Source organism: Onthophagus taurus, chromosome 2 (genome assembly GCF_036711975.1).
Source record: "Onthophagus taurus isolate NC chromosome 2, IU_Otau_3.0, whole genome shotgun sequence".
Lineage (NCBI taxonomy): Eukaryota > Metazoa > Arthropoda > Insecta > Coleoptera > Scarabaeidae > Onthophagus > Onthophagus taurus.
Genome location: NC_091967.1, coordinates 1,882,977 through 1,899,311, shown reverse-complemented (window position 1 = coordinate 1,899,311; position 16,335 = coordinate 1,882,977). Strand labels below are relative to the sequence as shown.

General features: G+C 30.8%; 1 protein-coding gene across 1 annotated transcript; it reads right to left on the bottom strand.

Moving 5' to 3' along the window:
• Nucleotides 1-3,755: 3,755 nt before the first annotated feature.
• LOC111417934 (G-protein coupled receptor dmsr-1-like) lies at nt 3,756-15,067 on the bottom strand. The gene is made up of 2 exons (XM_071201597.1): nt 14,064-15,067; nt 3,756-4,936 (listed from the first exon to the last, which is right to left on the bottom strand). Exons 1-2 carry the CDS (start codon nt 15,010-15,012, stop codon nt 4,752-4,754), a joined length of 1,134 nt encoding a protein of 377 aa, XP_071057698.1. The 5' UTR covers nt 15,013-15,067; the 3' UTR covers nt 3,756-4,751.
• Nucleotides 15,068-16,335: the final 1,268 nt, after the last annotated feature.

Genomic DNA, 16,335 nt, shown 5'->3' with positions numbered 1-16,335 from the left:
TTTTCAAAAAGTCATAACAAATCGGGATTTTAATAAATCATTTCGAAATTAACAGCATTTATTATACAAATTATGAGCTTTCTAATGAAAGAAACCGATTTTCAAAATATCTTCTAGGTCTTAAGATATTAACTTTTAAAGATAATAAGACATTTACTCATTTTTCGGGTTAAGCAATTATAATTAATCATTTTCAAAAAGTCATAACAAATCGGGATTTTAATAAATCATTTCGAAATTATCAGCATTTATTATACAAATTATGAGCTTTCTAATGAAAGAAACCGATTTTCAAAATATCTTCTAGGTCTTAAGATATTAACTTTTAAAGATAATAAGACATTTACTCATTTTTCGGGTTAAGCAATTATAATTAATCATTTTCAAAAAGTCATAACAAATCGGTATTTTAATAAATCATTTCGAAATTATCAGCATTTATTATACAAATTATGAGCTTTCTAATGAAAGAAACCGATTTTCAAAATATCTTCTAGATCTTAAGATATTAACTTTTAAAGATAATAAGACATTTACTCATTTTTCAGGTTAAGCAATTATAATTAATCATTTTCAAAAAATCATAACAAATCGGAATTTTAATAAATCATTTCGAAATTATCAGCATTTATTATACAAATTATGAGCTTTCTAATGAAAGAAACCGATTTTCAAAATATCTTCTAGGTCTTAAGATATTAACTTTTAAAGATAATAAGACATTTACTCATTTTTCGGGTTAAGTAATTATAATTAATCATTTTCAAAAAGTCATAACAAATCGGGATTTTAATAAATCATTTCGAAATTATCAGCATTTATTATACAAATTATGAGCTTTCTAATGAAAGAACCCGATTTTCAAAATACCTTCTAGGTCTTAAGATATTAACTTTTAAAGATAATAAGACATTTACTCATTTTTCGGGTTAAGCAATTATAATTAATCATTTTCAAAAAGTCATAACAAATCGGGATTTTAATAAATCATTTCGAAATTATCAGCATTTATTATACAAATTATGAACTTTCTAATGAAAGAAACCGATTTTCAAAATATCTTCTAGGTCTTAAGATATTAACTTTTAAAGATAATAAGACATTTACTCATTTTTCGGGTTAAGCAATTATAATTAATCATTTTCAAAAAATCATAACAAATCGGGATTTTAATAAATCATTTCGAAATTATCAGCAGTTATTATACAAATTATGAGCTTTCTAATGAATGAAACCGATTTTCAAAATATCTTCTAGGTCTTAAGATATTAACTTTTAAAGATAATAAGACATTTACTCATTTTTCGGGTTAAGCAATTATAATTAATCATTTTCAATAAATCATAACAAATCGGGATTTTAATAAATCATTTCGAAATTATCAGCATTTATTATACAAATTATGAGCTTTCTAATAAAAGAAACCGATTTTCAAAATATCTTCTAGGTCTTAAGATATTAACTTTTAAAGATAATAAGACATTTACTCATTTTTCGGGTTAAGCAATTATAATTAATCATTTTCAAAAAGTCATAACAAATCGGGATTTTAATAAATCATTTCGAAATTATCAGCATTTATTATACAAATTATGAGCTTTCTAATGAAAGAAACCGATTTTCAAAATATCTTCTAGGTCTTAAGATATTAACTTTTAAAGATAATAAGACATTTACTCATTTTTCGGGTTAAGCAATTATAATTAATCATTTTCAAAAAATCATAACAAATCGGGATTTTAATAAATCATTTCGAAATTATCAGCAGTTATTATACAAATTATGAGCTTTCTAATGAATGAAACCGATTTTCAAAATATCTTCTAGGTCTTAAGATATTAACTTTTAAAGATAATAAGACATTTACTCATTTTTCGGGTTAAACAATTATAATTAATCATTTTCAATAAATCATAACAAATCGGGATTTTAATAAATCATTTCGAAATTATCAGCATTTATTATACAAATTATGAGCTTTCTAATGAAAGAAACCGATTTTCAAAATATCTTCTAGGTCTTAAGATATTAACTTTTAAAGATAATAAGACATTTACTCATTTTTCGGGTTAAGCAATTATAATTAATCATTTTCAAAAAGTCATAACAAATCGGGATTTTAATAAATCATTTCGAAATTATCAGCATTTATTATACAAATTATGAGCTTTCTAATGAAAGAAACCGATTTTCAAAATATCTTCTAGGTCTTAAGATATTAACTGTTAAAGATAATAAGACATTTACTCATTTTTCGGGTTAAGCAATTATAATTAATCATTTTCAAAAAGTCATAACAAATCGGGATTTTAATAAATCATTTCGAAATTATCAGCATTTATTATACAAATTATGAGCTTTCTAATGAAAGAACCCGATTTTTAAAATATCTTCTAGGTCTTAAGATATTAACTTTTAAAGATAATAAGACATTTACTCATTTTTCGGGTTAAGCAATTATAATTAATCATTTTCAAAAAGTCATAACAAATCGGGATTTTAATAAATCATTTCGAAATTATCAGCATTTATTATACAAATTATGAGCTTTCTAATGAAAGAAACCGATTTTCAAAATATCTTCTAGGTCTTAAGATATTAACTTTTAAAGATAATAAGACATTTACTCATTTTTCGGGTTAAGCAATTATAATTAATCATTTTCAAAAAGTCATAACAAATCGGGATTTTAATAAATCATTTCGAAATTATCAGCATTTATTATACAAATTATAAGCTTTCTAATGAAGGAAACCGATTTTCAAAATATCTTCTAGGTCTTAAGATATTAACTTTTAAAGATAATAAGACATTTACTCATTTTTCGGGTTAAGCAATTATAATTAATCATTTTCAAAAAATCATAACAAATCGGGATTTTAATAAATCAGTTCGAAATTATCAGCATTTATTATACAAATTATGAGCTTTCTAATGAAAGAAACCGATTTTCAAAATATCTTCTAGGTCTTAAGATATTAACTGTTAAAGATAATAAGACATTTACTCATTTTTCGGGTTAAGCAATTATAATTAATCATTTTCAAAAAGTCATAACAAATCGGGATTTTAATAAATCATTTCGAAATTATCAGCATTTATTATACAAATTATGAGCTTTCTAATGAAAGAAACCGATTTTCAAAATATCTTCTAGGTCTTAAGATATTAACTTTTAAAGATAATAAGACATTTACTCATTTTTCGGGTTAAGCAATTATAATTAATCATTTTCAAACAGTCATAACAAATCGGGATTTTAATAAATCATTTCGAAATTATCAGCAGTTATTATACAAATTATGAGCTTTCTAAGGAAAGAAACCGATTTTCAAAATATCTTCTAGGTCTTAAGATATTAACTGTTAAAGATAATAAGACATTTACTCATTTTTCGGGTTAAGCAATTATAATTAATCATTTTCAAAAAGTCATAACAAATCGGGATTTTAATAAATCATTTCGAAATTATCAGCATTTATTATACAAATTATGAGCTTTCTAATGAAAGAAACCGATTTTCAAAATATCTTCTAGGTCTTAAGATATTAACTTTTAAAGATAATAAGACATTTACTCATTTTTCGGGTTAAGCAATTATAATTAATCATTTTCAAAAAGTCATAACAAATCGGGATTTTAATAAATCATTTCGAAATTATCAGCATTTATTATACAAATTATGAGCTTTCTAATGAAAGAAACCGATTTTCAAAGTATCTTTTAGTTTTTGAGATATAAATTTTAAAAACATATTAAGATACAATAATTTATTGATCGAATGATATACATCTTCTAAAGTACAGGAAAATTCGTAACTACATTAATATCTACGTTAAATTGGGTGAGACGAATGATTACGTAGTACATTAAAAAAGTTTTGAGCTTTAATTTGGTATACAAATTCACCCGATTTGACTACTTCTTAAATACATATTACACTTAATATTTACAGATAATTTTATTAAACATTAATTTTGTTGTACTTTCGGTTCTCACACCGTAGTAAGATGTGCTAATATAACTAATCCTCACATTAACACATCTCGTGAGCTTGGGCTCTAAGCTCGTTAAAGATGGTGTAAGAACTAAATTACAAAATAAAGTGATAAAACACTTTTGTTCTTGTCAAGGCACTTGGAAAATAATTCTAAATCTTTTTTAATTTTTTCCTTTATTGAAACGTTAACGCAAAAATGATGGTAATAAAAACGCAGGCTTTACAAGGTTGTAAAACGTAGCGACATAAAATCTTTTACTGTCCTGTTTTGAATTAAAATCCAAATCAATTTGGGTTACATCGAAATGTATGTATGTATTTATTTATTACATTCGGAACGTAACTACATAAATTATGCTACCTTACAGCTTACAAATTACTTTGTACACGCTCAGATAAATGATGAAAGTGTTCTTCTTGTTCGAGCAAGTTTTAGACAACTAAAAATGACCATTGTTTGAAGAAAACTTTTTCCTCGTTTTAAGTTTTCAATGAGTGACAATGCTCACAATCGAGTTTTATATAGATAAACTTTTCAGGAACTTTTAATGAGTGCATTAAAAGTTTTCTTTTATCTTTCCCCCAAACCAAGTATAAACGAAGTCGTTTACAGAAGATAATTTATATTAAATATTAAAATAAGTAACCCTTAAGTTTCGACACTCGTTATAGTCTTCGTAGAGCTTTAAGTCAATTAATAGTAGTATCACAAGACGTCTTCTAACCAGACCCCAAACATTTTTTCTTTGCGCTACACCTGCGTCACTTGCGTCATAGCTCCATTCATCTCTATGTGTGTAGGTAGTGGAAGCCACTTGTTCAATAACTTCGGTCTAAACAGTTCTCCGAATGCTGATCGAAACTGTCGAGACATCGAGCAATATAGAATAAAGTTAATGGCAGAATTAACAAGTGCCAACATGTCAATAACATCACCTACAACAAAAAAATTATTGTTTACATCGGTATATTTAAATTTCAACTGATAACAATTAATTACGCGGAACCGACTCTTCTGAATGTTTAACTTAAGCTAAAGAGGAACGTTTGGTTCAAACGCAACATCGAATCGAGTTTACGTCAATTGTACTACTATCCGTGCAAAAAGTCAAGGCCCCTCACTTTAGAGATCGATATCTTCGTAACCGCTCGATGGAAAAAATTGCTGTAAAGTTTATTGTAATCAGTGAACATTTGTGCGTATCACATGTTAATTTGGAAATTTTCTGGTCCGCGGTTTTACTTTTATCGCGAGTTAAGTGAAAAAAGTACCCGATTTTTGAGAGTGCCAGCAACTTTGTCTACTTTGCCATTTTTTCTCTCCAAAACTATTTGACGAAAAAATTTCAAATTTGAACTGGTGGTAAACCGATGTGTTCTTAATGTGGGGCATATTTTATTTTTTCGATATTCCATATAGTTTCGCGGAAAATCGCGATTTAGTAGGATGCTGTTATTTCGAAAACGACCTGGCGAATTTCAACTCGGTTTTTACCAAAATATGTCAAATAACGCGGATTTTCGGATTCCGTTATCAGTTTTTCAAAAATAAGGCTCCCTAATTTTTTAAGAGCGATTTAATGGAATTACAAATTAAAGAGAAACAGAAATCAGCTATGCGGGGAGAGGAAGGTTCCGTCCAATCGGAACAGATGGTGCGTCCTAGACAGTACGTCGCGCCTTTATCTTGCCTACATAAAGAAATAAGGCGCGACGTCCTGTCTGGAACCCTCGTCACCCCGCAGAGCTTATTTCTGTTTCTTTTCAATTTGTAATTCCATTAAATCGCTCTTAAAAAAATAGAGAGCCATAATTTTGAAAAACTGATAACGGAATCAGACAACCAACATTATTTGACATATTTTGGTCAAATCCGCGAAGAAATCCACCCAACCGTTTTCGACATAACGGCGTCTTACTAAACCGCGATTTTCCGCGAAACTGTATGAAATATCGAAAAAATAAAACATGCCACTCATTGAGAACACATCAGACTACCACCTGTTCAAAATAAAAATTTTTTCGTACGATAGTTTTCGAGAAAAAAAATCGCAAAGTTGATAAAGTTGCCAATTCCGTAAAAAATCGGGTACATTTTTCATTTAACTCGCGGTAACAAGAAAACCGTGGATCCGAAAATTTTCAGATTAACATAAGTTACGTAGAAATGTTCAGTGATTACAACAAATTTTGTTGCAATTTTTTTTATGGAGCGCTTGCGAAGATATCGATCTCTAAAGTGAGGGGCCTTGACTTTTTGCACAGATAGTAGTCTTTAAATTGGAATTAGGTCTGATTGCGCGGTTAAAATAATCAACAATTAGTGAGAACCATTTATGTGGAGTTAGCTTCAAAGTCCGATGGACTTGATTGCTGAATTAAATTGGTGTACAACGTCAAAGCAATAATTCATAGATGTTTATTGAGAGATATGATAAGTACATGGGTGGGATTTGAATGAAATGAAGGAATGAAAGAAGCGACAGATTAATAATAATTTTGCCAAGAGGAAGAGATAGTTAACTTCAAAGTTAACAAAATTGACCCCTTTCACCGAAGTACCTGTGCGGATAATGTTATTAAAAAGGTGCTGGATGATCAAACTCTAATTTACACAAGTTAGACGCCGAAAGACAAAAATGTTACATTTACATCAAAGATCAAACAGAAACCGACGTGGACTAGTACTCTCATCATTTTTAAAAAGGTACTGCAGAAATTTACATTAATTAACATTAATTCTGGTCGAGGAAAGAACTTTTTTAGTGCGCCGTTAGATTATAACTCATAATTTCAAGAACAGCGCCTTACTTTTTTTACTTTACTTTTTTAGTGGTAAATCAAAGTCGCAAAGCGTCGAGGAAATCTGGGGCTATTGATTTTGGTGGATTTGCCACTTACATTAATGCGAGAACCCGGAAACTGGGGAGGAAACTTTAGATTTCCATTCCGATTGTTCTCATCAATTCAACTGCATGTATTCGTCATCCATCGAATTTGTATCAACCCCATAACGATAATTTACATATGCTTACTATTCATGTAATGAATCATGATACACTATTTACAGACGATTTTTTAAATTATTAATCATTTTGGGGAATGTATTGAAAACGGATATTCAAAATTAATCTAGTACATTGTTAATTGATTACAAGAGAGGAATTTACAGTAAGTTTAGAATAGCCCACTTCCTGTAGTTAATTGTTCCCGTAGAGGATGTAATCGATCCTAAATTAGACTATTATACCACTTAAAAGGTAACTTTCAAGTAATAAGACCTTCAATCAAGTTCCAATTTATTTAATTTTCTTTAAGTTAATCGTTTTTAATATTATACATTCTTTAATTAATTACGTCGCTGTTTTCGTATTAATTTTCAAATATGCTAGGAATAAATCGGAATTGTGTAGTTTTAATAAACCTTCCTTTTTATTCTTTTGGATACTCGTTTTCTTGCACAATATTTCCACAAAGCACGTAGCGCTGTGTTATTATGAGGGAACAATGAAGGAAAAAACGAACGTTTAATAAAATCTCACCGAATATATCGTCTTTGTGTATCATAACTCATTTTAGTATAGAACATTTCATTGTGATTTTCATCGCTAGCGTGTATACAATTTTATATAAATCAAATCGAAAAGAAATAAGTTAAATTTATTAAACAAACCCTCTTCAAAATCTATGTATTAGACAACGACTTCTTTTTACTGAAGGGGAAAGCCGATTTCGAGATCCAACGTAAGCTATCAAAAGGTAAAAAGCTCTTAGACGTGGAAGAGGGAGAGATCTTTGGACTTTCAGCATTAATATTTTCCTTGAGTGGAATACGAATCGTTGTATAAATTTTGTATAAGATGTAATGATTGTTTGGAGTTGAATATAAATCCCTATTGCATAGTAAAAGAAATAAAAAGAAAGAAAGGTGAATTTATATTAACCCATTAGTAAACAGACATCATCGTTTTACCAACAGACAAAGGAAAATTAATCAAAAGCACAGAATAACCAGAAGAGACAGCTTTTTTCGGAATGTAACATGTTTTATATCGGCGTTTGAATAACATTCAGTCAGTGGAGTTGAAGTAAGGTTAGAAATTTATAAAAATATTCTTTTAAAGGTAGATTTACACTATAAATTGTAAACATAAATAAACTCCAATTTTTATCTAGACCTCCACTGTCTCTTTTGGTTATTCTGTGTCAAAAGTATGAAATTAATTCCGCAGGATGTATTGGTAATTTTCTGGTAAGTAAGAAAAGATCTGGCAGCATAGAAAAGAGTGTCTTGTGAAGTTCCAAGACTGCCTGAACTCACAACACCCCAATCAAATTTACGTGAACAGTATCTCCTTTCAGACAATAACATACAGTTAATAATTAATCACTTCAAAAGAAATCTGATTACTGCGATAAATTCGCGTTGGACAGAAGCATCACGTACAAAGAAGATTTTTTTAAACCAACAGATTTTTAAAAACCATGATTGGTTAAACCAGGAGTATACTGTATCTTTATCTGTTCTAAATGAAGAATGCGACAAATCTGTTGGTTCCATGTCATCTATATCTAACGAAAAGAGAGGAAGACCGTATCTACCTTATGAAGAATCTGCAACGTCTAGTAAGAGACGAAAAAATACCACATTGCAAAATGAATATGGATTTGATCGCATATACAGTGCGTATATTCAGGGTCTCCAAATTTAGTGGAGACTATAAGAGATTTGCAGCGTGATGAAAAGAAAGCAATTTTAAAACAGATCCACCATAATAAATCACAACCATTGACTGTAGATGAAGCATTAAGCGTTTACATTGATTTAGATTTGACTAAAGCACAATATTTATACCTTAGAAATCTAACCAATGAGAAAAGCTGCTTTTTATTGCCACCTTATCACAACATCCAGGAAAGTAAAAAAAGCTGTTATCCACCTATTTCTAGCATAGAACTCGGCAATACATATGCAAAGGTAACATCTTTAAAAGATTTATTAAATCACACGATTAATAGAATTTTATTAATTGAGTCAGTATATAAGTCTGGATGATGGCTCATCTGGACAAAGCGAATACAAGCAACTACTACCTGAAGAGTCTAATGTGGTATGTGATGCTAATTTGTTCATAGCTTCATTTGTACCTATTAGATTAATTGACGAAGAAACTGGTAAGGTAGTGTGGCAAAATCCTGTTCCCTCTTCTGTGCGGTTCTGTCGCCCAATTTCAATTGGGTTTTCTAAAGAGACTCCCGAGAAAACGAAATCCGTTGTGGATGGCATACAAAGTCAAATTGATAGATGGAAATGTTGCCCAAACAATAACAGATACACCTTCATGTTCCACGTGCACTATTTGCGGTGCTAATCCACGGCAAATGAATAATATAGAAAAGCTGGCAGCACGACCAGAAAATGATAATACATTTCGCTATGGATTATCAACGCTACATGCCTGGATACGTTGCATGAAGATGATTTTGCACATATCACATAATCTACCCTTCCGAAAGTGGTCAGCTACTACCGAAGAAAATAAACAATTAAAAAAAGATAAGAAAGCTTTGGTTTGATTATTGATAAGCCAAAGCAAATAAGTGGTAATATAAACGATGGAAATACTGCTAGAAGATTTTTTTGTAATGCTTCTTCTTCGGCAGAAATTACCGGTGTCGACGAAATATTGATTAAGCGATTTTATATAATTCTTCAGCCGTTGACATCGGGTATTATGGTAGATCCAGATAAATTTGGAGAATATGCGACGGAAACGGTAAAAATATACATTAAAAATTATGACTGGTATTACATGCCATCTTCAGTACATAAAATATTAATTCATGGTGAACATATCATACGACATTTTGCAATTTTACCTATTGGACAGCTATCAGAAGATGCACAGGAATCTCGAAATAAAGATTACAAAAAATTTAGATGTATTTCATACACTCCTTTATACATCAGATCCATACATAACAAATATTAGAAAGCAGTGCATTAAAAATGTAAAGAAACTTGATGAAGAAACCCTAGCTCTTTTAACACAGCATCACCTGGTTTCTGAAAATTAAATTGAATAAGTTGAACAGCGTCAGGCAATAGTGGACGAGTTAAACGTTATTATATGTATATTGTACATTGTATTATAATATTTATATCTCAGATAGACTGTTAGGGTTTTGTTCAAAAATAATATTACTCTGCAATATCAGTAATATTCATAAAAAAATAATAAAATATACATATAATTGTGTATACCTATAATTATGTACATATAAAATTATTTAACATATTTTAATCCTGTTTTTAGGAGGTGACATTAAATGAAAAATATAAAAAGATACATTCTATCAACCAATAATGCAGTTTTTGTATATTTTTTTCTTAAATTGCATAATAATAATAAAACTACAGTGCTCTACACTCGACTTTCTCACATTTTTATACGACTGAAAAATAAATGTTTGGAAAAATACTTTTAAAAAAGGCACTAAATTCAAAATAATTGTAGAATTTACTTTATTTTAACTCCTATATGTAAAATTGCATGTCGAGGTGATTTGTTAAGTAAAATACTACTTTCGGTTTCATAATTTCAATGTAATTTTTTATCTATACATTTTTCATATAAAGGCTTATACAAAATTTTAATATTTTTTTTTACTTAGTACCAGTTTATATGAAACAAATGGGTACAGGTTCAGGTAAAGTACTACTTCCGGTTATGTGAGGTGGTAGGAATTTTGTATCTGAAAGTTACACATTCTTATTCAGATTTATACAATATTTTATCTGATAATCGCTATTTAAAGTGCAAGTTATATGAAAATTTATATGAAGCAGTTTTTAAATCTATTAAAGTAAACTGCTACTTCGTAATTTGTCACAAAAGTTGGTAGAGATCAACTGTCTTAATTTGATAGCCGTATACCAAATTTCATCGAAGTAGATGATTGGGTCTTTGAGTTATCATGTTTACAAACGCACGTGTATAGTACATGCTGTATAATAATAATAATAATAATAATAAACTTTATTGCCCAACAGCGCACCATATTAAGGGCAAAATACAAAAAATATACAAATTATTACAAATTGTACATCAATATAATTACAAGTGAAATTAAAATGCATATAATACATACCTAAATAATAATACAATCAAATAAAAGAGGCAAGAAAAGAGACAGAAAATGCAATGTTTATTCTAGCCTACAACTATCGTTCATGTTCGTGATCATATGTGTTATCGGCGCCCTTTTTTTGACATTTGTTCTGCATAAAGGTGGATAAAAATACAAAAGGGACCGAGAATTTATGCGCGGCACCACTATATTCACTCGCGACAACAACCACGCACAGTCGATCTCACCACACATCAACTTTTGCAAGAACGAGGCACTTTGGACCATTCTTCTATCCTGCAGAGAAGGAAGCTTGTGGCGATGCAGTAGATCTAAGTAGTTCACTCCTTTAGGCGGATATTGACCATCCATACGATATGACAAAAATTTGAGAAATCGACGCTGGACTTTCTCAACCATTAGTTGTTGTGACGTGTAAATAGGGTACCATATTACAGAGGCATACTGGAGGCGAGAGATCACCAGAGCCATAAATAGCGTTTTCAGGGTACCAAAATCAGCAAATCGACCCATGATCCTCAGTATGAAACCCAAAGTTCTCCAAGCCTGAGAGCACATCTCCTCAATATAGGGCAAGAAAGAAAGTTCTGAGTCAAACTGCACTCCCAGATCCTTCACCATAGAGACCCTTGTTAGAGGTATGGAAGCCGCAATATAAACTGTGTCGATTTTATTTAACTTCTTTGTAAATGATATATAAGTACATTTACTGATACTTAAAGAAAGGGCATTGAAATTGCACCACTTCTGAATAATGTCCAGGTTGTTCTGCAGCATCCTAGAGTCATCCAATGATCTGACCTCCACAAAAATTTTCAAATCATCAGCATAAGCAAGCACTGGACAGGTAAGCGAGTCTAATAAATCGTTTATATATAGAACAAATAGCAGCGGTCCCAGATTGGATCCTTGAGGAACTCCAGATGTAGGCGAGTAGCCGTCGGAATAAAATCCATTGTAAAAAACACGACATACTCTATCAGCAAGGTACGATTTCATCAAATTTAATGAATTAGAAGACATACCAAAATAGCTCAATTTCTGTAGCAACATACTGTGATCAATGCGATCAAAGGCCTTCTCAAAATCGGTATAAACTACGTCGACTTGTCCACCAACATCCATTACCTCTGCGACGTACTGGGTAAGACAACATAAATTAGTTATTGTCGAGCGTTTAGGCACAAAACCATGTTGGTGAGGCGATACATATGATTGTGTGTGACGATAAATTGTATTAAAAATTATCTGCTCATATACCTTTGCAAAATTAGATAGAATAGCAATTGGTCTATAGTTGGTTACCAAGGACTTGTCACCTTTCTTAAATACGGGCGTGATTCTAGCTGACTTCCATCTCTGAGGGAAAATCGAAGCAGTTATAGAGCGATTAATAATGTACATCAACGGTTTAGCTAACGCAAATCGTACATCACGTACCAGAAAACTAGGTATTTGGTCTTCACCCGCTGTGAGTTTGGAGCTAAAACCCCTCATTACAGCAATTATCTCCTCCTCGGTTACCTGATGGATATTAAACATTGGCAACGTGGGAACTGCGTCAGTAAAATCCCTGGAATTGTCAGAATAAACAGATGAAAAATAGGAATCGAAAGCATTGACTATATCAATCGGAATAGTATAGTCATCTACATCATCTCTAACGATCGACGGTATTCTGCTAGTACCTTGCTTTAGTCGAACGAAATTCCAGAAATCACTAGGATCGTGCTTTAAATTATCAGAGGCATGTTGCCAAAAGGAATTGTAAGCAGCGTCGATTTGTTCTTTTACTAGTGATCTCATTCTAATGAAGTGATCGAGATAGAACGTTTGTTTGGTAGTTCTGTACTTGTGTCTATAGTACTCTTTAGTTTTAAGGTTTTTAATTATTTCCTTAGAGAACCACTGAGGATAATTGTTTTGCTTCTGTTGAGTGCAAGGCACCGATTTCTCTATTAAATTATAAAGAGAAGTATAAAACAAATCCAACATTTTGACCACGTCGTTTACATCTTCTAAAAATGACCAATCCATGAGAGCAATGTCATCATATAAAGTCGGAAAATTCGCTCTTCGAAAGTTAAATCGAGAGACAACAGCGTTTGGAAAAACAGTCGGAAATTTTGTAATTTCAATTGATAGAGCAGTCGTCAACGCCGGATGATGCTTATCCTCAGGAACGAAAGGATAGAGCTCCTTCTCAATACAAATTTGACTATCCAAGTTAGTGAAAATTAAATCAAGAATTCTACCATAGGCATTTCGGATTGTGTTGATTTGATTCAAATTTAAAAAATCAATAAAGTTTCGCACACTCAGTGCTCTTGGGCAGTTATAATTGTCAGCATATTCAAAAACATTGAAATCCCCCATCAAAAGTATGTTATGATTAATTATCAGTGTAGTCAAAGCATCAAAATATCTATCAAGTACTACCACATATACTAAGTATACTAGTTAAAAAGTAAAGTTAGTATACTAACACATATACAGATGTAATGCTAAAATGGTCAAAATAGATTCTAGGACCATCAAATGTAAAGATTTATCAAAACCTCGAAGCGGATTTTTCGTGATTACAATAGTTTGTCTTATAGTTCGTACATACGAGGAAATAAAAATAATAATAAATAATAATAAAAAATAATAAAATAATAATAAAAAGAAAATTGGTACTTCCTTTAATGTAGAATATTCGTACAAAGTTTGAAAGGTTTATCTTTAAAAACAAAAAAGTTATTGATTTTTGATCAGCAAGTTTACTCTACTCTAGTTTTACATTCAATAGAACCAACATTAGATCTAGACCTTCACAACAAGTTAACACATTAACTTTGAACACACTTTGAAGTGTTTTTGTATTCTTGACAAAATTTATTAAAAATATAAATACATATTTAAAACTTACCTAAAGGTATATAACATTGATTAAGAAAATCCTTCCCCATTAAAATACAAAATAATCCAAGAATCGCTTGCGGTAATTCGGTAATTAAGAATAAAAGAAGCACAGCAACTAACATTCGTGTTGTTCTATCGGTTTGTAATTCCTTTTCGATGTGTCTTCGTTGTTTTAAAACGCTTTGATCTTTAAGCGGAACACCACTGTTGTTGATCAACTCTCTTCTTCGTTTTTTCGTATCCATTAATGCAGATATAAGTCTCATAGATAAAATTGTTAATAATACACATGGTACTAATTTTATAACCACCGTATACACCCAAAACGTTGCATAAACAAAGTCTCCACTTATATCAATTGTATAAACTGTTATATTGTAATCTCCGCCTAAGTATTTTTTATTCAAAATGATGCTGTTATTATCCACGTATCGCCGATTCGATTTTATATTCTGCGCTAAATAAACTGGTATACATATAACCGGGCATATGACGTAAATAAATAAAATAGCGTATAAAGTACTTTTTACGTTATTCACGGCGTACCATAATTTATTATTCTGCGGATGGTTAATAGCTATATATCTCCAAACCGCTAAAATCACCGTTAAACAGCAAGAAATAAAATGAAATATTAAACTAAATGAGGCGTAAAATTTTAGGTACACAACCCACGAGTAACTATAGTTATCGGAGTGGTGCGTCGGTTTGGAATTGAGGTACTGATGGCTCGCGAAAGGAATGTAGACCAACATTACGAATAGATCTGCAACTGCGATTCCGGTTAAAATAAAATTGGTGGGCCATCGCATTTCTCTCGTCGTCAAAATGCATATGTTGAGTATGTTCGCAACTGAACCAAAGATGCAGACTAAAACGCTTAAATATCCATGAATTTCGCGATAACTTTTTGCGAAATCGTCCAGATTACAATATCTTACTGTTTCATTGGACATTGCAAACTTCGTTTATCTCAGTAAAAATGTTGAGATGATTTCATATTTTATGGCAGTAATCTGTAACAAAAAATATTTTTAATATTAAAATTTGTTTTTAGAAAACATGAATATTCACACAATGGACGAGATCTGGGATATGGAAATGTAATTATTTTCCTTTGATGGTTATATTGTGTAATTATACGTCAAAGATGGAAAATAATTGATTCAAGTAAACTATTTTTCTCTCTCTAGCAACGTTAAAAGCTCTTTACTCAATATCCACTTGGACCTTTTCTGGACTATTGCGGTGATTTTTTACGCTATATCCTTTCCAATTACCAATTAAGTTCGTTTTTAATTAGATCTTTTGCGAAATTTACCAAATCCAATTGACGTGTGTATATTTTTCGGCATACACCGTAATTAATAATTTAACGACGTACAAATTCGTGTATGAAATAATGTAAATAAACAGTTTAGCGCTTTTAATTTACATTTTACGCGGTTTTCCTATAATATCAAAGTAATCTGAAGAGTATGAAATATTTGATAACCTTGAAGTCTAGTATTAATAAAATTAAAATTAATTGAGTTATAAATATTATCAAAACTTTATGTTCTTTGATTTCGTTTGTTTAATCCGTTTCCGTTTAATTAGAATAACTAAGGAATTAGTAATTTGTGGAGAAATACGAGAAGTTAACCAAAGTTATCATAGGCGCCCCGTATACACCGTAACCGTTATAATCTTTGGAATATTCATATAAGATGCCGTGGTAAAGTAGCGGAAAATATGGAAATTTCTGACGCCACTTCACCGCTGGATGAAGTTTGAGGAATGCACTCAAGAAAGATGACGCCTCAAGGAGATGAAAACTATTAAAATAAAATAATGTTTGAAAAGAAATAACGATGCTTAACTTCTGATCTAGAATCTTTTTTTTTGTTAACATTTATATAGATAACTAGAGAGGACCCGATTCTTATACTAAGAGCAGATAAAGGACAGGTTACAGTAGCTATGTTTAAATCAGAATATACAGGGTTTTCCAATAAGAGGTGTTATTTTGATATTCAAAGAAAAATGCCATTTTTTAGTATAAATGATCGGATGTTTATTTCATTATAAAGAAGAAGGTATGCCGTTAATAGTGGAAAATAACACTAGGCAAATGACCACCACGACCACGCTTACAGGACAATATCCTTTCCATGAAATTTTCCATAACCAAATTGCAAAGTGGCTGCCCTATGTCCTCAATAGCCTCACGAATTCCATCTTTGAGGTCTTGAATCGACGCCGGGCTGTTGGCGTACACCTTCTCTTTCACGTGGTCC

What these genes read in the sequence shown, in the direction of transcription:
- LOC111417934 (XM_071201597.1), bottom strand. Translation starts at nt 15,012, where the DNA reads ATGTCCAATGAAACAGTAAGATATTGTAATCTGGACGATTTCGCAAAA. An exon ending in TCAATGTTATATACCTTTAG is followed by an intron (nt 4,937 to 14,063) that starts GTAAGTTTTAAA and finishes TTTTTGTTGTAG; the next exon opens with GTGATGTTATTGACATGTTG.